The sequence below is a fragment of the Lingula anatina genome, chromosome 1 (genome assembly GCF_051362555.1).
Source record: "Lingula anatina isolate TDL-2025a chromosome 1, LinAna3.0, whole genome shotgun sequence".
In the NCBI taxonomy this organism is placed as follows: Eukaryota; Metazoa; Brachiopoda; class Lingulata; order Lingulida; family Lingulidae; genus Lingula; species Lingula anatina.
In genome coordinates, this window is record NC_141767.1 from 5,236,002 (window position 1) to 5,262,326 (window position 26,325).

The 26,325-nt window shown below is 35.4% G+C and overlaps 2 protein-coding genes and 1 long non-coding RNA gene across 6 annotated transcripts in view; 2 read left to right on the forward strand and 1 right to left on the reverse strand.

Annotated features, from left to right (window-relative positions):
* Nucleotides 1-4,960, forward strand: part of LOC106178521 (uncharacterized) — a 14,811-nt gene extending 9,851 nt beyond the window's left edge. Inside the window, exons 2-3 of the long non-coding RNA XR_001239963.3 lie at nucleotides 4,250-4,432; nucleotides 4,839-4,960. This is a non-coding gene — a long non-coding RNA (uncharacterized LOC106178521). The remainder of the gene's footprint in view (nucleotides 1-4,249; nucleotides 4,433-4,838) is intronic.
* Nucleotides 888-21,488, reverse strand: LOC106178496 (transcription initiation factor TFIID subunit 2). Of its 3 annotated transcripts, XM_013561706.2 has the most exons (32): nucleotides 21,285-21,488; nucleotides 20,281-20,333; nucleotides 19,931-20,003; nucleotides 19,543-19,633; nucleotides 19,140-19,258; nucleotides 18,262-18,409; nucleotides 17,544-17,738; nucleotides 17,063-17,165; nucleotides 16,642-16,760; nucleotides 16,196-16,309; nucleotides 15,765-15,864; nucleotides 14,108-14,314; nucleotides 13,437-13,535; nucleotides 12,594-12,655; nucleotides 12,238-12,352; nucleotides 11,641-11,750; nucleotides 10,455-10,520; nucleotides 7,740-7,872; nucleotides 7,323-7,442; nucleotides 6,972-7,112; nucleotides 6,717-6,827; nucleotides 6,428-6,513; nucleotides 5,882-5,998; nucleotides 5,613-5,752; nucleotides 5,335-5,404; nucleotides 4,822-4,929; nucleotides 4,282-4,381; nucleotides 3,755-3,835; nucleotides 3,099-3,317; nucleotides 2,408-2,548; nucleotides 1,796-1,952; nucleotides 888-1,437 (listed from the first exon to the last, which is right to left on the reverse strand). In XM_013561706.2, exons 1-32 carry the CDS (start codon nucleotides 21,331-21,333, stop codon nucleotides 1,112-1,114), a joined length of 3,873 nt encoding a protein of 1,290 aa, XP_013417160.2. In that variant the 5' UTR covers nucleotides 21,334-21,488; the 3' UTR covers nucleotides 888-1,111. The 3 variants fall into 3 exon arrangements, with proteins under 3 accessions (XP_013417160.2, XP_013417168.2, XP_086858408.1); XM_013561714.2 differs by lacking the exon at nucleotides 2,408-2,548; XM_087002282.1 differs by lacking the exons at nucleotides 19,140-19,258; nucleotides 19,543-19,633; nucleotides 19,931-20,003; nucleotides 20,281-20,333; nucleotides 21,285-21,488 and adding an exon at nucleotides 18,906-18,924.
* Nucleotides 21,489-21,649: 161 nt separating this feature from the next.
* The window catches only part of LOC106178567 (ADP-ribosylation factor GTPase-activating protein 1), a 37,875-nt gene continuing 33,199 nt past the window's right edge, over nucleotides 21,650-26,325 (forward strand). The window contains exons 1-5 of one of the 2 annotated variants that reach the window (XM_087002293.1): nucleotides 21,650-21,862; nucleotides 24,756-24,865; nucleotides 25,052-25,223; nucleotides 25,487-25,710; nucleotides 26,213-26,281. In XM_087002293.1, the coding sequence (XP_086858419.1) occupies nucleotides 21,806-21,862; nucleotides 24,756-24,865; nucleotides 25,052-25,223; nucleotides 25,487-25,710; nucleotides 26,213-26,281 (632 nt within the window). In that variant the 5' untranslated portion in view covers nucleotides 21,650-21,805. The remainder of the gene's footprint in view (nucleotides 21,863-24,755; nucleotides 24,866-25,051; nucleotides 25,224-25,486; nucleotides 25,711-26,212; nucleotides 26,282-26,325) is intronic. The other variant, XM_087002294.1, reaches the window with a different exon arrangement.

Consider the following 26,325-nt stretch of genomic DNA (forward strand, 5'->3'; position numbering starts at 1 on the left):
ATGTCATTTTGGTCAAAATTCTTGAAATAGGAGGTGCTCTGAAGTTTCAGAAGTTCAAATTTGATGAAATAATGTCATTTTTGAACACAAGTTGTCTGCTTTGCCAAGCCTTATGTTTTATTTTTCCAGAGTTCAAAATTTATTATCCATTACCGTACTGCACATTTTGCTTTTACCACCAATATGTGCTTTTTGATACAGCGTAACTCGAAAACCGTATGGAATACAAAAAAACCGAGACCACCTCCAGTGTTGGGCTTTACATGCTCTACAAAATGCAAAAAAGAATGGGTTTCTAGCATTAACGGTTCCCGAATTAGAGACAGTTTTCAGTTTCGGTATCTTATGGCCGCTACTCCCGTGAAAATGCACCGATTGACCCCAAATTCATGGAGATGAAAGATGACCTGAAGGGTAACACTGTCCAATAATATAATTGGTTAAGTCTGTGTGGTGTCTGAATAACAGGGCAAAAAAATTTTTTTTCGTAAAAAAATTCATTTTTTTGAAAATTTTGGCCCATTTGACCTTGAAATAAAGGTCAAAGGTCAAATCCAAGGGTATATTTGAAATCTACACATATGACTTTTGGAAAGCCGTCTATAGAAATTTTTCCCATAACCCCTTCCGTAGGGTAGATAATTAGCATTTAATTTTGCCATTTTTAGACAAGGGTGCATTGCAATGAGTGCCACACCCAGACCCCAATACCGACAAAGCCCAAATTTTACGTGGAACGAGTTGAGATTATAGGTGACCTAAATCCATGAGATGGGTACGGGGGCCCTTACCGTCTAGCGGTAACGGTAGCCATCCGGCGGAGCCAACGGAGCCGGCGGAGCCGGCGGAACGATCCGGACGGGACCAAAACCATGTGTACCGCCAGCGCTAACGCTGGTGGTACAATTATTTTTTATAAACAAAGTTTACTGAAATACTTTGCATTAATGACACTTGTTAACAGTTTTATTTCACTGTCTTGTTTGTTAACTGTTTTATTTCACTGTCTTGTAGTTCGTGTATTTCAATAATATCAGATTGTAACTGCTCCCTAAAAGAACATCCATTGTGATACATACTCCCTGAATAAAGCACATGAATACCATCAATATCACATTACTTCAAATTCAGGTGAACTTGGCTCATCCAGATCTGGAGACCTCGAGTACATGTCTAAGTGATGAGCTGAATCTGATTTCTGAAGAACATCTTCAGATGTTTTATCTTTCCTATCTACAGACTTGTCTGCCTTGTCAACAGGTCTTTCTCCCTTTTCTCCTTTCTCATGCTTATGTTTATGTTTGTGCTTGTGTTTGTTTTTCTTCTTCTTTTTCTTTGCTTTATGTGCTTTGTGAGGATCTGCTTCTGTTGATTCTTGGGGAACTTCTTGTGGAGCAGCACCAGAACTAGGTTTCTCTTCCAGAGGAGCAGATGACTCTGTATTAAAAACAAAACTATCATATTTTTGACAAACCCATGAAAAGGACAGCATCACTACAAAAGCATCACCCTTATGGTGATATACACAAAACATGTTTTGTTTGAAAAAGAAGCCATAGTCATTCAAATAATCTTATTTAATTATGTGATGTTTTTAAACTTGAAAGTTTAAATCTCATCACTTTACTATTATATCTATCACAATGTGGTTTATAATTTGATTTTCTCATATAACCTTCTGAAATCTACTTCAAACCAGGTAAAATCATGTTCCATATATATTATCTGCCTGAATTTAAAGCAAGACAAAAACAAGGACTGAACAAAGGATGTGAAATGTGCCCATCAGTATTACCTGTTACATCAATTTTTGTCTCAAATGGGGGCTGTGAGTTGGAATCTTCACTGAGCCCTATAGGGCTGTCATTGCTACCCATGGAGGGAGGTGCAAGAACACTAATATTTGGTTTGGTGGTGGGAGATGTCTCTGGTAAGACTGCTTCAGGACTGGGCTAGAATTATGAAATGATAAATTAATATTAGCATACCTGTCTCACCACCACAAACTCTTTTTGCTTTCTCCTTCCGTGGTCATCAATGTTAGTTTTAACATGCAAAAACCTGTGTCATACATTAGTAAGGCTTGTCATAATACTGAGACTGATGTTTCAATTAATCAGTATGTAATGTCATGCATTGAGAGAGCTTTCAGTGCACCCCACTACCTTATTTCTGACAGTTGGTAAAATTGGAACATGCTACGTAAACATGAATCACACAAACTGTGCTGGTGGTTGCCATGCTAATATAATGAATCAATTTATCATCAACACTAGTACTACCACCATGCTTCCCAAGATCACGAGTCAACACAATTTTTATACAAAACCAACAGCTACACAAGATTACAAACATGCTAGATAATGTGACATGATTTTGTCTGTTGAGGTTGGCAGCAGGAACTCACACTGGCAAATGTCATTAACTCTGCAGCAAGACCAGTGGTTGAACTGGTTGGGGTCTTTGGGACAGGTGATATACTGCGAGAGGACAGGGCAGATTGTGAGACAGGAGAGAGAAAATCATCTGCTTCCTCTATTTTTCCAATCTGTAAAAGAGCATGAATGTCAAAAAAAGGTTAAAAAAAAAAAGCCTGATTGACAATAACTAAATGAATACTGCCAAAATTTTTTTCAAAAATTTATTCATCCCATTTATTTGGGCTGCACTTCTTCTTCAATTTATTTTGACATCAAAATGGATGGAATACATCTGAATATACAACACAATATTAATTGAAAGGGTTTAATTGTATTTTGAAATAGTTACAATAATTATGATTAAAGTTCACATGCATAAGATCACCAGTTAGTGACGGGACTTATAATATCATGCACAGCAAAAATATCCATGCACGGCAAAGATGTTTTGATCAAGCAAACAGGCATACATGCTGTTTATATGTTTATAAATGAAATGCAGTTTTTCCATAGTAAATTAACAAATAATTACCTATCTTTTATCTCCCAATTTTTTTTTTTTTTTTTTTTGATAAATAAATGATAAAGAAAATTAGAAAACTATGTGGGAACAACTCCAGAAATAATTTACCATTCCACATAGAATGAAAAAATATAAAAAATAATTAAGTAACTTACCCTTATCTTCAGTTTACAAGGATTTTCCTCCACTTCTGCCTTGATGTTAGGCTCTGCACTCGACTCTTTCTTGATGTCATCAAATATCAAGGGAGAATCAGCTTTTCGTTTTTTACTTTCTACTGCGCTGCTACTACTACTAGCAGGGAAAGATGGTGCGTCAAAGTCTGTTTTTATTGGAGTCCATAATATGCTGTCTTCTTCTTCATGAATGGTCTCCTGCAGGAAAAAAACCCCCCGCAAAATTATATGATATGGCATTTACCACTTTCCTCAACATTAGTACTTTTACCCCTGATGTGGTTTTCTGGAACCAGGTAGCTGATAGACCAGTGGAGGAACAGTTGCAATTTTTCAAATCCATTAAATGCAGTCTATACCAAAATCTTCCCAGCCTACTGGCCATTCAAACGATAAAGAAATATCTGTCAGCCCAAAGCAGAAACAGTTGCCATTAACTGAACAATTTTAAATTAAAAAAAAATCTAGACTAAAATTTGACTGGTTCTAGACGTAGGCCCAGTGCTTATATTACAGGCTGTAGGTACCATACTAAGTGAGTGGATTACAATTACTGTGACAGAGTTAAGAGCACCTGACGCGACTAACTTATTATCAGTAATCAGTGTATGGCGACTTGAGTCATGACTCTTTACCTCTTCTTGGCCTATCTCTGACAAAGATAAAGACGGATGGACCATGGTTCTTTTTTCCTTCAAATTTAGCACTATTACGGACTGAAATTAAGGAGATATATTTAAAGGATAGAAGTTAAAGATCACAGCAATAACATCAAGTGTCACTTTATAATTAAAATTTAACCCCTTTCATAATACTCATACAGCCATTTCTCTACAATAATTGTGACATCAAATAAATTGTATCATTCTGTATGACATTTACTCTGTGCACATTTCCATAGCAAAACCACTTATCTGTACTCCTTTTTTGATAAAAAAAATTTACACCTATTGCCCTGAGTGTTCAAATCATGATATGGCCATGGAAAATGTAAAATTCTTTATACAAAATGCATGGTATATTGCTAGACACTACAAAGATCAACATGTCTGGCAAACAGCTTCAAGGTCAGTTGAAACTTGAGGGAGTATAGACTTAACAAAAACATTTTGTTTTTCATCCATTTTCAGACATGACTTGAACACGACTTGCGCCACAGTACCTCTGGAATTGGCAAACATGATGGCCTTGTGCGACCATAAAAAGTGAAATACAGGTCAGCTATACCACATCGCAGTCTGGCGTCATTGGATGTCCCGGAGCTAAAAATGAGACACAAAAACAACGTGTAGCTCTGTCTTTACCTTCATGAGGTTAGTTCACTGAACATTAACATCATTTGTTTAAACCAGTAGATTTATTAAAATTGTAAGGAATTTTAAAAATCAGTGTTAAAACACATTGGTTGTATTAAAAGTAAAGAAACTTAATGGTTGACATGGTTTTCCATTAGATGATTTATTATTTTCTGAAGAAGATGAATATTGACAGGTAGAATTCCATTGATATTTGAAAAAATTGCTTCAGCTGTCTCTACCTGACAAATGTTCAGTAAATTTTAAATTACACATTGTTTTAATATCATATTAAAAATCATCACAAACAGCTGTACTAGTTTCCTTCTCCATCTCAAAGTTCAACCAACTGTTATTGGCATATTACATTGCAATATCATATTTATGAAAAAATTATGACGCCATACTTCATCATTCTCCATAGGCGTTCCACCAGCATCTCAGTTCCCATACTGCTCTTGTTGTCCTGCTTAGTGAATGGAGGGTTGGTCAGCAGCAGCTTCAACACACCATGCCTGAAAGCAATGCTCAAGTTTTAAAGAACTAGAAATAAAATTACTTGACATCCATATTTTTTAGGAATTTTACAAAGTAGGAGGGGTGATTGTTCACAATTTCTCATGTTTCTAATGTAATTGTTTTTTGTTTTTTTTAATTATCTAAATTACCACAAGCCTTTTTAATCTTGTTGTCTTGCACTGCAAAGTATTTTGAGATTTTTATGAAAAGTGCCATATACTTTAAAGGGATTTATAATTTTTACTTTCATGAAAATAATTTTACAGGACTATCAGAAACTTTCCTCAAAGTTATTAATAATTCTGATATGTTTTATAATGATAAAAGCATTCAGTGAAATAATAAAATATCTCTTCTGTTTAAAAGGTGTCTTGTTAATTTGTTGTCACAAAATGTCTTACTTGATATATGGATCAAGGTCATCTTCAACTGTATCTAAAAGGTTATTCAGTTCATCTGGATCAGCTTCAACTATGAGCAAAAAAATATAGTTAACTCCGTTCTGAATTGTTAAAGGCTGTTATTATCAGTAATGGTAGAATACTGTCAGTAACAGAACACAAAGTATAAGCCTGTAGGGGAAACTGATTATTATATGCTAAATTTTTGTGCATTTGAAAATTGTTAGTCTCATCATTTGGAAATGTTATCAGGAAACCAGTGACACTCCATAGTTTACCTTTAGTGTAATCCACTAAAGCTTCAAAAGCAGCCAGGCGAACATCAACAAAGTTCCCAAACTGTGAATAACTTCTGAACAGCGCCGCATCACTGGGTATGTGGCCCATTCTTTGGAGCTTGCGGATGGCTCGGAGACAGCTGGAAGAAAAGTTTTTTAAAAAGTTATAAAAAAAAAGAAAACAAAGATGTAGAAAGAATAATGCAGTATTTCACTGAAATTAAAAATAAGATGGAGAAAGTTGTGTCTGCTCTGAAATAATCTCCTACCTCACTGTAACTGTATATCTGTAACAGGGCAGCAGCTTTTCTAAGTTGATGAATCTTGTGATTTCCTCCAATACAAGCTTCATATCAGGAGTGAGAGAAGATGCAGTGGGCCCTAACCTGAAATGTAATAGTCACTAATGCACTTAAGCCATAAAAGTGAATACACAGATAAGCAAATCCTTATAACAGGTTTTATGTGAATTTCTAGCTGCGACTCACCTACTTAGACTGCGTTCCCATATACCTGTTGCACTAGCTGGTTAGATCTAACTCTGCTGGGCTTCTTGCTAAAGTGCTTTCAGTGTAATCAGCTTAATTGTTTGGCACGCCCTCTCATGTAACTATCGTTTATTACCCCATTGCAGCTTGAGCAGGCATGCCTGACATTTAAGCCATCTACAACGAATGCGATTTAGCAAGGATCCCTGCAAATTAAGATCAATCCAGCTAATATCATGGGTACGCTACAGTAAGTACTTTAAGTAACAAATGTACCTAACCCATTCTGAACAATGAATATCTCTATTTGTACAACTGTATGCTTACCCAGGTCCAGTAAAAGTGGTCACTGCTGGAGTCACTGTATTGGCTATGGCATCCACAAGAGTGGCTCGGTAGTAATTATCAGAATACTTTAAAATAAATACAGAAATATGTGTTAAATACCAAAATATCACAACTAAAGCAAAACTGCATGTTAATGTTTTATCAACCTCATTTTTAATCAACTGCCATCTTTGACATGCTTAAATAATCGAACATCTAACACATTACATATTGCTTGCTTTGAAAAAAAAAAAACTTTACATATTCGTATACTTCCATTTCTACTGACCTTGTTTTTCCTGTTGTCATTATATTTAAACAAATCCAGAAGAAATCTGATGACATCAGGTGGACAGATATTGTGCACATTTCTCAAGTTGGACATGGCAACTGGGATGGTCTGAAAGGCCAATAAAACATTTATTCATTTCAATACATGTGTTGTTAAAATCCCTCTACACAGTATATTATTACTACACAATATAACACTAAGATAAGTTTCGAAATTCATGCAGATACGCCAGTGAGAAACTAAAACACTGACCTTCTGTAGATAATAATGTTGAAAATTGGAAAAGTTATTTTGTTTCACTATGGATGGGCAGGTGTGGGAGCCAAACATCTTCCTAAATATGGTCATCATGGCTGGAGGCCCTGCCCAGTTGGCCACCATGGCATTAGCAACCTGGAACAGAGTTCATCAAGTCACAGAATTAGAAGGCGGCAGAAGTCAACTTTGTAATAAATTTTCAAGTTTGTAATAAAAAAATTACAATATCCTCCCTAATCAACTTAACATATTTAAAGTTACAAGAACCAAACGGCAGATAGTCTAATCTTTTTCAATGCATGAATTTAAGTCAAATGATGATGCTTTGGCAAAAAACCTTCTCACCCTTGCCAGGCACATAGCAGCCTCCATTCGCACTCTGTAGAAACACTGTTCATTTTCAATGGTATCCGTCAGGGACATTCTAGTGGCAGGAGTAGGAAATTTTTCAAGTGCTTCAATCGCCTGATATGGAAAAAATGTAGGAGAAGAATTTGGTAAGCAAATTCTTTATTAGGCATTATATAAATTCATTTATTCACTTTTTCTTATTATTATTTCATTTATTATTATCACTTTTGCCATCAACATACTTTGTTTGAGATACAGCAGTCTTCTTAGTAAGCAGTTTGGATTTTAAACTGCTTACTAAGAAGACTGCTGTATCTCAAACAATGTACACTACCACATTTCTCTCCTTTAGTCAAGAAAAGAATACCCAATTTTGTGTATGTTAAAAATCAGTATTAGCTGGATTTCTACCTCAAGCTGTGCTACCACATCTCTTTCATATCTGAGCTGGTACTGCCACATGAAGTCTGGCTGCTCCCAGGTCACCTGCCTCAGGATTGTCATGTCTGCATCCACCCTCAACCATAACACAGGGGAGTCAGCACTGGAGAACAGTGAGACACATAAAACAATACTTGAACTATACATATTACAATATCTTCATAGCCATAACAGAGGGATGTGGACACTAGAAAACAATGAGACAATTTCCACTACCTAGTCTACCTAGTTGCATGTAAACTGTCAAACAATTATAGGCAAAATTTGTCAATCCAACATAAAACTTTGCCTTCTACCTTGTTATAAAATTATGATAATATTGATTAATTCTTAAAGTATCTAACTTTATATGGCTTCAAATATTGAAACTAGAGGATCAGAGAGGCGATACAGCCTCCGAATATTGTACCACCAGCTGGAGCAAGCGCATTCGTATAGACCCCCACATACACAAAATAAGGGACACAGCCACCAGTTTTGTGCTTGACAAGCTGTAAAAATGCAATCAACAAGAATTTTTAAACTATTGCAAAATATATATATGGTACAATCAAATTTAAGTTCTTCGTAAGGTAGGTCAAGGGTCAATTTCAAGGTCACAGTAAATTGCCAGTATATGACTTCCTATTCAAGTTCAAGAGTAACTATGGACCTATCTCTGTCAAGTTTGAAGTTAAAAGAGAAAGAAATTAGCAGAGTTCAGTTCATGATAAAAAGTAGGTCAAAGGTCAATTTCAAGGTCACACTTAGATTGCCAGTATAGGACTTCCTATTCAAGTTCAATTGAACTATGGACCTATCTCTGCCAGTTTTGGAGATAAAAGGGAAACAAAATTTGCAAAGTTCAGTTCATGGTGAAAAGTAGGTCAAAAGTCAATTTTAAGGTCACATTTAGATTGCCAGTATATGACTTCCTATTCAAGTTCAATAGTAACTATGGACCTATCTCTGCCAGTTTTGGAGATAAAAGGGAAGCAAAATTTGCAAAGTTCAGTTTATGGTGAAAAGTAGGTCAAAGGTCAATTTTAATGTCACATTTATATTGCCAGTATATGACTTCCTATTCAAGTTCAATAGTAACTATGGACCTATCTCTGCCAGTTTTGGAGATAAAAGGAAAGCAAAATTTGCAAAGTTCAGTTCATGGTGAAAAGTAGGTCAAAGGTCAATTTTAATGTCACATTTATATTGCCAGTATATGACTTCCTATTCAAGTTCAATAGTAACTATGGACCTATCTCTGCCAGTTTTGGAGATAAAAGGAAAGCAAAATTTGCAAAGTTCAGTTCATGGTGAAAAGTAGGTCAAAGGTCAATTTTAAGGTCACATTTAGATTGCCAGTATATGACTTCCTATTCAAGTTCAATAGTAACTATGGTCTTATCTCTGCCAGTTTTGGAGATAAAAGGGAAGCAAAATTTGCAAAGTTCAGTTCATGGTGAAAAGTAGGTCAAAGGTCAATTTTAATGTCACATTTAGATTGCCAGTATATGACTTCCTATTCAAGTTCAATAGTAACTATGGACCTATCTCTGCCAGTTTTGGAGATAAAAGGGAAGAAAAATTTGCAAAGTTCAGTTCATGGTGAAAAGTAGGTCAAAGGTCAATTTCAAGGTCACAGTAAGATTGCCAGTATATGACTTCCTATTCAACTTCAATAGTAACTATGGACCTATTTCTGCCAGTTTTGGAGATATAAGGGACTTAATGTTATAATTTTGGAGTTACCATGATGTGCCTTAAATTTCGTACAGAAAAAATTAATTAAAATAAAGAAAATGTCATTTTGGTCAAAATTCTTGAAATAGGAGGTGCTCTGAAGTCCCAGAAGTTCAAATTTGATGAAATAATGTCATTTTTGAACACAAGTTGTCTGCTTTGCCAAGCCTTATGTTTTATTTTTCCAGAGTTCAAAATTTATTATCCATTACCATACTGCACATTTTGCTTTTACCACCAATATGTACTTTTTGATACAGCGTAACTCGAAGACCGTATGGAATACAAAAAACGGAGACCACCTCCAGTGTTGGGCTTAACATGCTCTACAAAATGCAAAAAAGAATGGGTCTCTAGCATTAACGGTTCCCGAATTAGAGACAGTTTTCAGTTTCGGTATCTTATGGCCACTACTCCCGTGAAAATGCACCGATTGACCCCAAATTCATGGAGATGAAAGATGACCTGAAGGGTAACACTTTCCAATAATATTATTGGTTAAGTCTGTGTGGTGTCTGAATAACAGGGCAAAAAAATTTTTTTTCGTGAAAAATTTCTTTTTTTTGAAAATTTTGGCCCATTTGACCTTGAAGTAAAGGTCAAAGGTCAAATCCAAGGGTATATTTGAAATCTACACATATGACTTTTGGAAAGCCGTCTATAGAAATTTTTCCCATAACTCCTTCCGTAGGGTAGATAATAAGCATTTAATTTTGCCATTTTTAGACAAGGGTGCATTGCAATGAGTGCCACACCCAGACCCCAATACCCACAAAGCCCAAATTTTACGTGGAACGAGTTGAGATTATAGGTGACCTAAATCCATGAGATGGGTACGGGGGCCCTTACTGTCTAGGAGGAGAAGCGGTAACGGTAGCCGTCCGGCGGAGCCGGCGGAACGATCCGGACGGGACCGAAACCATGTGTACCGCCAGCGCTAACGCTGGTGGTACAATTACTCCTTACTCCATTGCACTAAGGTCCATGTCAACCTCTTCCCCAGTCATGAGAGGAATCTTCTTTTTCTTGTTCCTATCAAAATAATGTAGAATAACCAACTTAAAAATATTATTATGATAATAACATTAATACAGAATCTGCTATCCGTACAAAATGTTCAGCATACACTCTAGTTAGTAAAAATTCAAAGGAACATCCAAACAGTGTAATAAAAATTATAAGTGACTAAATAAATGCAGTAAAATCAAAATCAAATTTGGTACATCTTTTTAAATGATCATTACGACCAGGATTTTTAGTAAGTCACCAAATTCTTCATATATAACAAGTCTGAGACATTAAGATGCTACTTAAATTATGGCAAATGTACTATATCTTTTTACAAATTTACAGCTCTATATGGTTTTTGGCTGGAAGATATACAAGGTATTGCTTCTCTATAACTCTATAAGTCAAGCAGTGTCATTATTAATTAGTTAATTAATTTATTAATATGCTAGCACATTGGCTGAATTTTTTCATGATTTAAAAAAATTGCCTATAGCAACCAACTGGGATAATTATGAATTGTGTTAAATTCTCATTTATAAAATATATTTCCCATATTAATTATATACCAACTCAAGTGCTATCAAAAATGTTTCCTTAAAAAACTAATTGCATACTAAGTAACTGTCAAACAGGAAAAGTGAAATCAGAACTCCCCAAATAATTGGTAGCATTTACATAGAACAAGTAACAATAAGCATGTTATTTAAACAAACAATAAGACAATTGTTTTCATGAATTCGTAGTTTATAAAATAAACATCCTCACTCAAAGTGACTCCTTTTCTTCCGCACATCATAGTATTTTCTGCAAAGTTTGTGTAGTAAAACAAAGCTTGGTCACTGTGCTTTTTAGTCTTTTTTACTCACTAAAACATGGGTTAGACAGCCCGCCCCCCTCCCCAAGGTCTTTTAACCTCATATCTTCTTGGTGATGACTTATCAACTTGACTGTCTTAGCACTGAGAAACACTTTGAGATGAGAAATATTTTAAGTTACTCCCAAATGACTACCTAGCTACCCAGAATAAAAAGAGTAAACTTAACCAATTATGGCCTAAATAGACACGTTATCATTCCTAAGTATATGCAAATACAAAGATATTTGATTAGAGAGTCATTCCTGGTGAACCAAGCCTACACACCTCCTGCTCTTTGAATGGCAAGTTATCTCAAACTTAGTTTTGTTTTCCTCTATTTTGAATGTGTGGTTAAAGGATCCATCCAACTCCTGTATGGTCATGGTCAGTGGGCCCTAGAACAGAAGTCAAGAAATAAATCACCCACCACAGCAACTGATTCCACCACCTACGTCATAACAACATAAACACCCTCAATAAATCTTGGACAAGTTAAGGACAATACATTTATTGAAACAATTATATATTGGTCTGTTCATGACGAGTTTCACATTTCCAAACTGCTTGGTTAAAAATAAATACTTCTTCTACTAAGAACTGAATATAATAGCAGTAAGTAATCAGATCCCCATCATGACAACCGACATGTCATCCTACCCCAGCAATGACAAGATAAATACTCACAGCAGTTTACCCCAACAAAGCAGGTCAAAAACATGCTGGCTTTAAAAATAAACCCCTTTCTTTAAATCCTGCCCACAAACTTGTTTTGAAGATTAAGTACACAAGCACTACAATGCACACTGCTTTTGGTTTGTTTTCACAGTACAAATGTTTCCACAGTGTCAATTTATAATTTCGTAATTTAAAAAGAATACTTACCACATACTTCATAGCCCCCTTTGCATTCATATCCTGTTTCAACTCTAACTCAACAACATTTCTTTTACGATTAAATACAAAATTGCCAAAGAATCTTGCACAGCCACTCTGACGTCTGCTAAGAGTTAAGGTCTCTTTCACAGTTTATAACTGACAACAATTTTAAATGTTCTGGAAACTTATCAATAATATACATTGTATGTCATTTTTGAGTACAACAGACTATTTTTTCATCCACTTAATCACTAAAAGTTATTCACTCAAGATAAGAGAAACCATCAACAAACATAAAGAAAAGTGTCTTATATTTCATTACAGTTCACTGTACTTCACTCAATTTCCTTCTGAAAGGATACACCCACTGATCCAAAAAGACATTGATATCTTTTCCAGTAACTGTAGACTTGATTTTCAAGAACTGAAACATTAATTAGTGACTATAAAAATACAAAACTTCGTTTTACTGCTAAACATTTAGGATAATACAGTCATATATTACCATGCTATACCAATTTTTTATACATAATATTCACTTTTAAAAACTAGTTCGAACTTTTCATACTTTAAACATGCTTGAAGTTAATGTATGCCGAACATCTGAATATGAAGGTTATTGACATCAGGCCTACCCAACTACCAGACTCGGCACCTAAGGATCCTGAATTAACCGGTATATCGGACCACGCTACCCGTTTTCAAGGTGTGTGTCAGATCGCATTTCGGAGTATCATATCCCAGAACAAATTTTGTAGCACAACTGCGGGCTCATCCACGCTCGGCTGAACAACCTTAAACTGTACTCTTACTTTAGAGTACTCTATTTTATTGTCTCCATGGGGATATATGGGGACTTTACGACATTCGGTCTGAATGTTTTAACCACTTTTGATAGGGCTTTTTTGCATTGTATTAGATTAATGTGGCAGTTTAAGGTTCATCTAGGTGGCTTTCAAATTTATCCACCCGGTTTTAAAATCATATAGCGATTTTACGACAATCGTTTACTATCCAATCAAGGTGACAGCCGAGCATGCCAGGGCTCATCCTGTCGGTGTTCTGGCTGATACTCCGAAATGCAATCTGACACACACCTTGAAAACGGGTAGTGTGGTCCGATATACCGGTTAATTCAGGATCCTCAGGTGCCGAGTCTGGTAGTTGGGTAGGCCTGGACATTTATACTGAAAGTAAAGACTTACAGAAGTCATTGAAAGTAACATATTTCCCCAGATGTTAAAATTGGGTTGAAACTTTTGTTGAGAGGCTTGAATGGCCAATGACAGCAACTTGTTCAGAGTCTGCAAATAAAACATTCGATTAATATAAAAAATCAAGTCTTTAAACAAATCATAATGAAAATTTAAGATTTACTCACAGTGGTAGGATTAAAACAGTCTAAAATGTTTAAGTATTAAAGCTAGTTTTAATAACAGCAGATATTAAAAAGGCCAATATATGCAAATTCTTGAAAATAATAAGTTAGATTTAATTGATCCAATGTTTAGATGACAAATGAATATCAGAAGAAAAACAGAATAACAAATCTTCTTGGCATCACCCATAATTTTCGAACCAATTTCCTTACCAACATTATCCTGCTCTAAACTCATTACAATACTCAACAATTATACACTCCAATGACACCTTCTTTCAGTTAAGCAACTTATTGTTACATGCATTTTCACATCCCATAAAAACACTGAGCAAGGTAAACAATGGAATTTGTCAAACAAGAAGGAAGGGCTCTTTGAAAAGAAAATGGCAGAATGAAGAGAGCAATTTCTTATGAGAGATCAATTTCTTTTAATAAAATTCTTTGAGGTTTTAATATCAGTCTGTATGTTAGATATCTAAATGTATAAGTGTTCACCTGTAAGAGCAGTTCTCTTCCTATTCTAATTTCCAGCATGCGTATAACCAGCATGGCTTTCCTCTCAAACATAGCCTGGTACCGTGGGGACACTGTGTGGGGGTGGTTCACAGGGAAATATAACTTAGCTGTGCTGTTTTCCTGAGCTGAAGGATCCAAGACAATCCCTGCCACCTGCTGCTCATACTCCTGAACACACTTCAGCTCCTGAAAATATAAAGCTTCAAGTGTGGACTTTCAGACAAAAAAGAGGGAAATATCTTAAGAATATCTTCAGAATAAATAATATATAATCAGTTATAAATATTATTTAATTATGTACAAGTAGTGTATGCGTAACAAAACTTTGTATGAGAAAACTGGTGTGATTTCAATGTTATGCTTCTAGAATAAGTATTCTTTGACAATTTTTCTTTTCAAACATTTTCAAACATTTTTCATGCTTTAGGAATCTGATCACATACTAGTACAGATTATAACCTTGAATATGTCTCATTCAAGGCTAGATGATTAAAAAAGTTTTGTCTATGGCACAGTTAGTTAAACAGTTGTTTTGTTGAGTTTGCGCATCAAAAATAACTGAAGTCAAAACATTTCTGCCATACAAAAATACAATCAAACTTCCACTAAGGTTAAAAACATACTCTAAATCAGAACCTAAAATACACATTGGGCGACAAAGGACAAATTAACCCTTACAACATTTCTCTCATAAGATTACTAATGGAACTAGCAACAGGATCTTCCATAATGCACTTCATATTATTGATAACTTTAATTAATTCTTTAATTCTCAAAGTCATAGAAAGGAGCAAGATCACTGTAAAAACCCACCACATCTAATGAAACAATGCTACACAGTATTGGTGGTCTCACAAATGGTGGTCCCAGGTCTCACGTACTAGTAAATGTCTCCCTGCATGCAATGGGGACAAACCCATGCTGTGACAGTCAAATATACACCACCATGCACTAATGTGTGACATGTTTTAACAGTAGCATAGCTCTGCCACCTTTTGTAGTCTCAATTATAAGGGAAATGCACTTTATCTAATTGCTTTTATGTCATATTGATCATTCTGACAATATGATTGAGCTGATGTATGAAAACGTTCCTAATCTCAGCAGTGGTAAAGTCTATGTGATTGTTCCCATCAACAACCCATCAATCAACATGCAGTTGTTAATGCTTTGATTTTTTATCTTGATTGTTAAAAATAATTTTGCCACACACAGTGTCATTTTGTTCAGTGAATCTCTGTGATCAGATTTATGGTGGTGGTGTTACAGTATTTTGTGAACCATTTATTTGCTTTTTTATGGTTACGAAACTATGACATGTGCATGCACCCACCACGTGACAAAAACAATCTAAGTGCATAGATGATTATGTGGAGTGTGAGTGTCATGTAACATTGTGTTTGATGTGACATTAAAGGCTGTGCTACAAGCAATCACATGCTTGGAACAACATACTATAAACTTGTTCTATTTTAATAGACTTAAAAGTATTAAGTCAATGTACAATCAATATACCTTAAAGCAAGACACATGAATAAACAATAAAATATATTGTAGTGACATAAAATTACAACAATTTCAGATACATGTAACAGCCCCAAAGTGCAAGTGAAGTTAATGAATGTTTTTGATTTACCTTTGCTATGTAATGTCTGTACTCATTGTTTCCAAATGCTTTCTTGATGTAAAGACTAGTCAAGTAGCCAGCTATTCCTTTTGGTAACCACTCATCATACCTGAAAAACAAATTGGATGTTGATCAGATAGAATCCCTGCAAAAACTTGCCGTATAGTTGATTCAAATTCAGCCCAACTGAAAATTAATTAATATCATTAAATATAAATAAAGAATAATTTGGCCTTAATTACCAATCATGCTAAACAATCACAAAATTTCTTAAATTGTCAAAATATTTGTACTTATTTCACTAATACATAAACACTAAAACATGGCAAAAATGTGCATCTCTACAGACACCTGTCTTTAATTGCAAGTAATGTGCAGTTTGGTATTTTATCATGCTGTCAAATATACTGCGTTGCAATTTTTTTGTCAGAATGACTTACCAAGATTCCATGGCTATAAAACAGCCAAAAAACTGCTGAGCAATGGCGCCTGCCATGAGTGTTCTAGACACTGGAGTCTGGTCAATGATTCTGGCTGAGTGGAGGAGGTTGGTGCTGGAAATAGTACAAGCATGCATATATATATATATATATATATATATATATATATATATATATATATATATATATATATATATATATCAAAACACAAAAGAAATAGTGACACAATAAATACACTTAGTCATGGCTGTCATTCTACTATTAGCTAAATTTTATCCAAGCTGTTTAATCAAAAGAAATCAAGAGCATGTGAAATATTTATGAATAAAGTTTTAACAAAGATGTACCAATGCACAGGATTTTTGGTATTACAGCTTCTCTTACTCTTTACATCAAATGTATGTGTTATAAAGTCCATGTACATGACAGTATATCTTTTATCTCACCTGAATATTGTCAAAGTAGCATAGGGAGAAGCCTCAGCATAGGCCTGGTCCACAAACACCTGCTTGTAGCACGAGTATGGGTACCTGATTGACATCAGTTCTTCATAGAATTCAAATGCCTGGAATATATGAAATATGCCTTAAAGATATAAAGTATACCTATGAAAATGTCCCAAAGTCATATTTTCTATGTCTACCCAGTACATATCCTGCAAAGTTATTTCAGATCAGACACTTAGAATGAAATAATAATATTGGTATAAAACATTAAATAGGGACAAGTGTAGGGACCAGTCTAGCAATGATTCTTGAGTTAGAGAAAACTGTTTTTTTTTCTCAAGAAAAACTTAATGTTAAAAAAAATCAGATATGATACTTTAACTGTTTATTAAATCTTCACTGCCTATTAGTCCTACATTACCTCATGTAGATAAGCTGTAGAATGTTTGAGAATTGGCATAAGATGTGGCAGACAGAAGTGGGTCACTTCATGCATGTTGGGGTCCATCAGAATTTCAAATGGTCTGAAAAATTGAATTACTTCATAATTATTTCATTTTATTAGTATAAATCATACTACAAATTATCACAAGTAATGTGCAATTTTGTTTCAAATGCCATCTTCAACAAGCTGACTCAAAATGTCATCCATGGCATTTTCAATAAAAAAAAATATATAGAATAGAGTTAAATTCTTTAGGGAGTTTTAAGTAGAATCAACCTCAAAATAATATGTTCAGTTTTTGCTAATTTTCCTAACCTACACATGGCTGACATTTTTCTAAAAAAAATACATCTGAAGCAAATAAAATGCAGCCTATTCAAGTAATATTGGCAATGCACTATTCTTTATAAAAAAACAAACAGATCAATTATCCCAGTACAGAATATGCTTCACTCACCCTACAGCCAGAGCAATATTTGGTGCTGCAGTAGGTGTGGAGAGGAAATAATGGAATGTTTTCTTCTTCATGTCTGGTGTGTATACAGTTTCCACCAGATCCCCACATGATACTGCAGTCATGTTGACATCCACAGTGAACTCCAGCTTCCAGGTACATGGCTCAGAGTAGCTGTCGATGCATGGGAACCATAACCTGGCAAAACAATAGGGGTGCCCTGTTATCATAAAATTTTCAGATATATTAATTATTATAATAATATGGGGATTCTGATCAGCAATTTGAAGCAGTGATAAAGTTTATACTACAGACTTTTACAGTAATAACAGGGACGGACCCAGAGATATTTTCTGAGTCTTCCAAATTATCCTTGTTGATCCATCCTCCATTTTTGACCGTCTTCTGACAGAAAAAATTAGATACCCGTCAACGCAAACTTGAAAATCTGACCGTCTTGTGGAAGACCCAGAAGACAGCCTAAATCCACCCCTAAATAAGATGTGGCTGTCTCACCACCACTAAGATACTAATTGTTTTCATGTGAAATAAATATACAGGGCAAAGTGTGTAAATTACACAAAAGTCCACCTTTCAAAACAAAAAAAGAACAAAGACTGAAGACACAGCACTCTATGGGGTGGGGTGGGGCATAAATACAAATTCGAAATAACTGGATTGCCAGATAAATCCAGCAGATTTCCATCTCTAAATACACTACCTTGAGGAGTCCTCACAGCCATATGTGAACAAATGTGCCCCTCTATCTGCCATAGACTGATTGCTGTCTGTCTCAGGGACTACAAACTTGATGCCACCTAGGGGGGTCTCCAAGGAAAACTCTATACTGACTCGCAATGGCTTCAATTCTACAAAGGATGAAAACAAGATGTTTGTATTAGTATGAACCAACAAATATGGTGTGCAAATGTTCTTTTGTAATGTTTTTAATAAAAACTGTGAAATTTTAAGAAGGAATGCTGATCTTTATATCAAATCCTACAATTATTGTATATTAAATTGATTCACATAATTTAAAGATGCATACAAAGTCAATTTTTGGTCACAAAAACCAACCAAATGCCAGCATATAGTTTAAAGTAGTATAACTAAGATAATTACCAAAAGGCATTGTTTAATTTTACCCGAAAATGATGTTTGAACGGATTTTTCTGCTGGCATTCTAAGCTGTATGTCAATGGGGCAGGAAAGTAGGTCACGAAAGTAGGTTAAATTTACAACCAAAAATTAAAAGAAAGGAGCAGTCTAAAGGTCTTTTATGGCTGATCGAGTGATCTATTCAGTTTATCCCTTGGCATGTCGAATTTATTTAAGTCATATAAGAATCTAGTAGAAGTGGTTTACATGTGTTACTGGGAATCCACGCTCCACCGATGCTCGGTTCGTATGTACCTTTAAGAATGAAACAAAAAGAGAAGAAAAAGTCCCTGAATGGGCCATAATGAGTGGCACGCTTATTTTTTTATCCTATTTTTCCTGAAAAAGGAAAACAAAACAGTTTATTCTTCACTTTCAGTTTTGTTAATTTTTAAATTAAGGAAGATAAACATGTTTTAAATATGGTGACCTATTACCTACCTGATACCAGTGGGAATGCCTCAAAAGGCACCCTGATTGTAACCTCTCCATTGGCACAGTCCGGATCCACTGCTGCAGTAGCCGAGGCATGGCAACTCTCAAAAAAGTCTAAGTTTCTCCTGAACAAAAGAAAAATTAAATTTAAAACAATCCCACAATATCAGACTAAAAATGCAAGGTCAGAAAACGCATCATTTAATCTTTGTAGATCATCATACTTTGGGATAAAAAATGTTTCTAACCAATGATATCATTCAAATCCCATATCATTGTTATCTTTTTTAAGTTATTAATAATTACACAAATTTATTTCTTATTAAAGCACAACTAGTATTTGCCAAAAAGTTCATGCTTCAAGATGAAAGCAGCTGTACACCAATGCATTGAGAAGAAGAAAACCTACTGTTTGACATCCCCCTGGCAGATTTCCAGTGTAGGATCATTGTACAGGAATGGGGCTTCCCACTGGTCTTGAAAACATACTCTGTATATCCTTGAACATGGTTAAGGTGAATAATTCATCAAAGAGAGAAAAATGACTGCTATATTTAATGGAGTAAATAAATAAATGATAATCACTGTATCTGTCTGCAAGTCAATAATTTTTGAGTGTAATTTATTACAATCTTGATCCAATTTTTTGTCTTTCTGCAACAATATCAATGTAACAGTAGTTTCATTGTATATTCATTTCTTAGTCACATATTTATTTAATTATGACTATGCTTTAGAGGTCATCCTTAACCACCTAGCATAAATAGCATAAATATTCCAGCTGTCTGGAAGGATATTTCCTTGTTTGCAATTTATCTTGATTCTTCTAAGATCTTGCCTCAGAGGATAGATGACCAATTCAACATAACCCTAGAAATATTAAACAAAGACAAAAATCTAATATATTCTTTTATCAAACATACATTAAGTATTAATCAAATGGTTTAAAGCATTAATTTATGTGCCATCTATTTAAAAACAACATGGCTATACAAGTAAGAGTTTGAAAACATGTTTCAACTGACAAATGGGGTCATGTGGCAGATGGAAAATGTTTATTCTTACATGACTCTCTGGTCATGCAATAATGACTAAGGAGAGGAGAATTGAGATATTTACTAAGACTGATGTAATCTGTTATACTTACAATAAGCGACTGCAGCCGGAAATTAAATCCTGTTATACAGAGAACTTGATGAGCTGAAATGAAGAAAATTAATGTATTTCTGATCATGGCAAAATAATTTTGAAAAATCCTCTGCAATGTTTATTGTGTAAGAACAGTAGCATAATGTGTAATATAATCTTACTCACTCTGATGGTACACTTATCTGTTCAGAATAGTTTTTCTTGGTGTGTGTATGTATGTGTATAATACAGTCTTTATGTTTTCAATCTGCTTGAAGCTGATGAATAAACATACCCTATTCAAAACCTGTAGCTATATTTGCCAGTGCTATAAAGTCAATATTTCAAAGCATCTATGCCAGTAGAATTCATAACCTTGTCTGTTATATCAAAGATGTCGAACTTTCATTCTTGGTTGTAACTAAATTTACATTAAGAGTGCAATCAGAACAGTGGACTTACAGATCCACAGATCAAATATGGCAACCCACTAAAAACCTTGCTGCTTAATTAGACACTAAACAGATTCCCCATGGGAATTTCTGAGCCACAGATCTGTTAGTCTACTGTTCTAAATGCGCTCTAATACTGCTACATGTACTACTATACAAGTGTACTAAATTTGTATTCAACAGACTTGCTCTTCAGTCATTTTGATGAGTGAACGGATCTTTGCAAATCTACAGGCTTTTGTTGTCTACTACCTCAGTTTTCAACCGCACATGTTAGTTACTTAGTTACCACAGATTAGTACCTAACACATATCAGGTACAAAACTTGTCTTGGGACAAATAAATTTGTTCCTAAGGACAGAAGTGCACAGCAGGTCTAAGGCAGAAAGACAGTGAAAAGAGTAGAAATGCCAAAGTACTTAATGGGGCTTAATTATGAAAGCATGTGTTCCTCTTAGGCCCTGATCCATGCATACTCTGTGGATAATTATAAGACAAATGTTAAAATGCTGCAGTAACTGTTTCAGTGCAGTTAGGTGTGCAAGATTCATTAAGTTCATGTTTCAATTACCCAGTTTATATGGCCTCTGTGTATCTGCTCGCTTGCCTTCCTTCTTCATAATTGCTTGCAATTCTGTTTTCTGTCACATCAAAAATGGTCTGGACTTTGTAAAATAGCCTTCTCGCTAATTATTCATTGCTTTTCACCTGCAGAGTGGACCTCTGCCGCTCTTAGCGGATTCAACATGTTTTCGGTATGCCTAATAGTCTATTAGTTTCGAATAAATTATATCCCTATTGTGTTTCTGTTTCATCCCAACTAACAATATTTGTCAAGAAAAAATTCTGTGTATTCTGTGATTTACTTTTAAAAATGGCTAATTTTGTACAAATAAGAAATATAAAATGGACATGCATTTCTACGAATCTTTTATCATAAAATTGTTGAGCTCTACTTCGAGAGGCCCATCTGACAACTCACCAACTTACGGGCCGGAATTTTACCTCAAAAGTGCGTTAATTGACTGGAATATATCATTCAAGATCAAAGATTCATATTCGTAGGTACAAGAATATAGGGCTTTCGCAGTCATGGCAAGTCCTCGTACTAGAAGAGTGCTGAAAGAACTCAAAACAATTGACAATAACGTAAGTTATCTTCGCTGTCATATGCTCCCGTAGCCTCTGGCACTATGGCACCCCAGTGAGACTATAGTGTGTGCTCTCAATGCAGTGGTCACTTCTTATCTGATCACAATGTGAATGTTGTTATAGGAACGGTCACCTCAGTTCCAGCTTATGATGACAGTTTAGACAGCATTTTGATCGTGAAATTTAGTTACTAGTAACTGGCCAAAAAAGAAAGTCATATTTTGTGGCCCAGAGGCAAATGACTAAATCATTTTAGAAAATTTAGAACTAAAGTTTTCAAAAATCAGAAGAGGAAGACGGGAATTCATATTTTGAACCATATGGTATAGAAGAAATGATGAATATAACAGCACTTGTCTTGAAGTAATAAACTCCTTTCCATTCAATTCATTTTACTTTTTAAATTTTTATTAAAATAGGACTAAATACAGTTAATGTTAAGGCCGGTGATAGTAAAAGGACCAAAGTCATAGAAACAAAGCCCTGGGCTTATAAGTTTTTATAAAAAATTAAAACAAACTTCCCAAAAGGCCAATTAAAGACGGGGATTAAGTACAGTGTCCAACGGATGACGCTCTGGCGCCAATTTGAGGGGAAAAATGCCGTTTTCAGTATTGGGATTTTCTCTATAACCAAGACAGCTATTCAAGTGATTCAAAAGGCCTCATAAAGCTGGGTGAAAGCACTTCAGCGCGGTACCAGGGAATTGTCTTAAACTATTTACTTTTGATTTTATCATCTTTTACGTTAAATTACCCCATATTTCAATGGCTTATTCACTTCAAAAGGCGATATCTTTCAAACAAACAATTTTCTCTTAAACCCCTGATATCATGCTGTAGTCCACATTCCTAACAACAATAGGTGCAACTTTTGTAACGATCGGTTGCTCAGATAGTGAGATATACTTGGCAGCGATTCACTTATCTCGTCAATATAGAAAGCTGTTAAAACAGCCAAAAACGTTCACAGGTTGGTTAACAGGGCTTATTAGTCAAATGCTTAGCTGGCAAATTTACCTGTTATCGGTTATACGATCAGCTGGAACCATTGCTTATTGTCATCTAAAAATATTTTGTTTGGGTGCTTTGAAGGGGCAGAAAATCGTGCTTTTGTTACATTTTCCGACCACTCGTTAGGCATGTAAGCGTGCCGCCATTTTGATTGACAGCTCTGGAGAGGGCCCTAGCCTTGTGATGCCCAGTAGGGTGTCAAGGATATGTAGAAGGAAGCGCTAACAAAGGCGATTACGTTTAACCGCAATTAAGAGGTGTGAAGTTGCATTTGAACGTTTCAATGGCTCTTCCTCGGCAATCGAGTAATTTTACCTGAGAGATTCCTTCTTTGTTATCGGCAAAGTGATCAGATAAAACTGTGTCGAGAGCAAGTGTCCGTCACTTGTGTTGATACGAGTTTTTTGACGGGTAACGCTGCAGGATTATTTTGCACGGCACTTGGTAGTCGTCAGATCAACGGAAAAATCCAGTGATTACTTCAGAGCGGTCTCGCTCAAAATGCCAGCTAAGATAAAGGGGAGACGCTCAGCTGCACAAGATTCAGCGGTAAAAGTGGCTGAGAGAAGGCTTTTGAATAAATATTTTATTTTTACACACATGACACTTAGACCCTATTTACTTTTTACCTGCTAGCCTTGACTATTCTCGGGGTCTTTTTGTGATTTTCATTTTTGGACACTTGAACTCTTTCTTCCCGCTTGATCAGTGATTTTGAAATTGTTTTTCTCCAAATATCGAAAAATGCAAAGCCGCTAACATGCGTTTTTATTTTTATTGTTTTAATCATGCTGTCAACCTTTGCTTGGATTTCTCTTGTTTGGCCATTCAAATCACAATTTTTCGCGTGTCTCTCAAGCTCCATGATATCATATCTTGGAGAATAAAATTTTATTTTGTCAACATTAGATTTACCTTTTGCAAACGGCGACCAACAATCATTCCTGGTTTCGTAACGTGTCGCAGATACGCTCGACGATATATATCGCAAAAATTAAAGGCTAGGCTAAAAGTATCCTTTTTTAGCTTTTTTTATTTATGTTTTTATCGATTTTTCTTTCATTTGTCAATTAATTTAGACGTTTCGATTAACTCTTTCACCCATTTATTAGGTATACAGAAATCAGTCATCCGACTGAACAAATAGGGCCGGTTTTCCCCAACCGCCACGCATAGGCCTTACTCTCAAAATTTTCCTTCTTTCCTCTGGAAAGGGACTTTTAACACGAACTTTTCTCTTCCCCATAGTGTACTAGCTAGACTTCTTCGCTGCTAAGCTGATGTAAGACTTATGACCTATTACCGCACACGTAATCGGCTTATAACTCATTAACTGTGCTCCGACCCCCTCATGGCAACGGCCCTTAGTAACAGAGGCGTGGCTTAGTTGTCAGCCTGACTGGGGCGCGTGCCGGTTGAAAAACTCATCAAAAGACGCATTTTGCGATGCAAATTCATAAAAATTATTACATCCAACGTTAGATACTTTTTTGATTAATATAAACACACAAAAAACTCAAAAACACGATTTTAAGCGTATTTAACCCTATCACCGACCTTAAACAAAAGAATCATATATGATCATGTACTGAAGTTATATAATCTAAATTTGTTGTAGTTTTCCTATTCTGTGCTATTGTGTGTTGTTCTACAGTACAACTTCATAGTTCTACGCCTTTGCTACATGTCCTGTGCCCAGTATCTGACTATGTATGACTAAAGAATGGAGAAAGATTGTATATAGGCTATAATATATTGCACTAGATAAAAACTTCTTACTCTGGATTATTTGTTGAACAGATATATAACAGATATATTACATTAATGATCACTGTTAATATAGAATGATGAATCTCTTTATCCCTGTTCACTTTCAGTTTTGCTTTGAATGTGGAACTAATAATCCCCAGTGGGTTAGTGTAACGTATGGTATATGGATATGTCTGGAATGCTCGGGAAAACACAGGGGCTTGGGAGTCCACCTCAGGTAGGTTATTTTTAAAAAATTATACAGAATATATATCTGTGTGTGTGATTAATGTGTGGGCTGCTTCTCCCACATCTTTTGGTAAAACAAATAAACTTTGAAGTCATTCTCTGGATGTTGTAAGTTGTAAAATGATTTATATTGTGTATGTATAACAATATAAGATGCCCTGTTCTTTGGCTTCAGTTTTGTTCGCTCAGTTACTATGGACAAATGGAAAGATATTGAGCTTGAAAAAATGAAAGTTGGAGGAAATCGAAAGGCAAAAGAATTTTTCAAGTCCCAGCCAGATTACAAAGAAAACTGGAGCTTACAAGAAAAATATAACAGCAAATGTGCAGCATTGTATAGAGATAAGGTTTGTATATGTGGTATTTTGATTAGATTTTGATTCTATGAAAGAGCAGATTCTGTGAAAATGTAACTTATAAATTAGATACATATTTTGTTTCAAATTATTGACCATATTCTTCCCCCACGGGGAATGTATTCAATGTCTATTTGCAGATTAGATGGCAAGCTTTTTAGTCAGTCACCACCTCTAAGTGAAGTTAACCTCTAACCGTTTATTTCAAATGAAGACCTTTAAATTGTGATATCACCTTACACCTTTAACATCAGATCCTGACTGAGGCCTCAGGCAAGCCATGGTCTGAAGCAACTTCCTCAGCCAGGAATTACGTTCCCTCCATGCCCCGTAACTTCAGCACTGGTAGCCTGCCTGCTGGTTCAGGAGGGAGCCGCAGTGGGTCCTCCTCTAACTTGCCCAGGACAGGGAGTTACAATCTCAGCAGTAATCAGGGGTACCAGTCTCAGCAGGATGATATGGAAGCTTGGTTAAACAGGTGAAATATTGCACTCATTTTAATATATATATAAACTGCAGGCCTGTAGCCGGGGGTGGGGGGAGGGATTACAATGAGCTGCCCTATTTGCTGGGAAAAGGTCCACCGTGGATAAAATGTGATCGAGGTACATGAAGTTTTCATGGAAAAATGTCCAATTTTTTTGGAACCCCCCCCTTTTGAAATGGCTAAACTGTCACACAGGGGTAGAGCACTTAACACCAATAGAATTGTCTTGTTTTTTTCATATAAAGTAATACAAATTTTGTTATCCACATTGAAATCAGTATATAAGGAAGACTATGAATGTTTACATATTCAATTCTCAAAAAAATTTTATTATAATTATTTTATTTTTTATAATATCATAGTTTGTATTGATATTTCATAAGTCTTTTCATTCAGTTTTGATGTTAGTACTTATGTGCACATAGAAAAGTCTCCATTGGCTTGCTGTATTCTTATTGGTGATGTGTACAACATTATGGTATTCGTATTTCAGTGAATCAGTGGTCAAACAGAAGGAAGATTTTTTCAGCAGGAAGTTGGATGAAAATGCCAGCAGGCCAGAGTAAGTAATAAGAGGAAGGATTTCCAAGACCATATGTTATGTTG

Excerpts from the sequence above, each read along its gene's own strand:
- LOC106178496 (XM_013561706.2), bottom strand. The coding sequence starts at position 21,333 with ATGAAGAAGGAAGGCAAGCGAGCAGATACACAGAGGCCATATAAACTG. Across the intron at positions 17,166-17,543 it reads AATATTGCTCTGGCTGTAGG|ACCATTTGAAATTCTGATGG; the intron begins GTGAGTGAAGCA and ends TCAATTTTTCAG. Across the intron at positions 10,521-11,640 it reads TGCCATTCAAAGAGCAGGAG|GAACAAGAAAAAGAAGATTC; the intron begins GTGTGTAGGCTT and ends TTATTTTGATAG.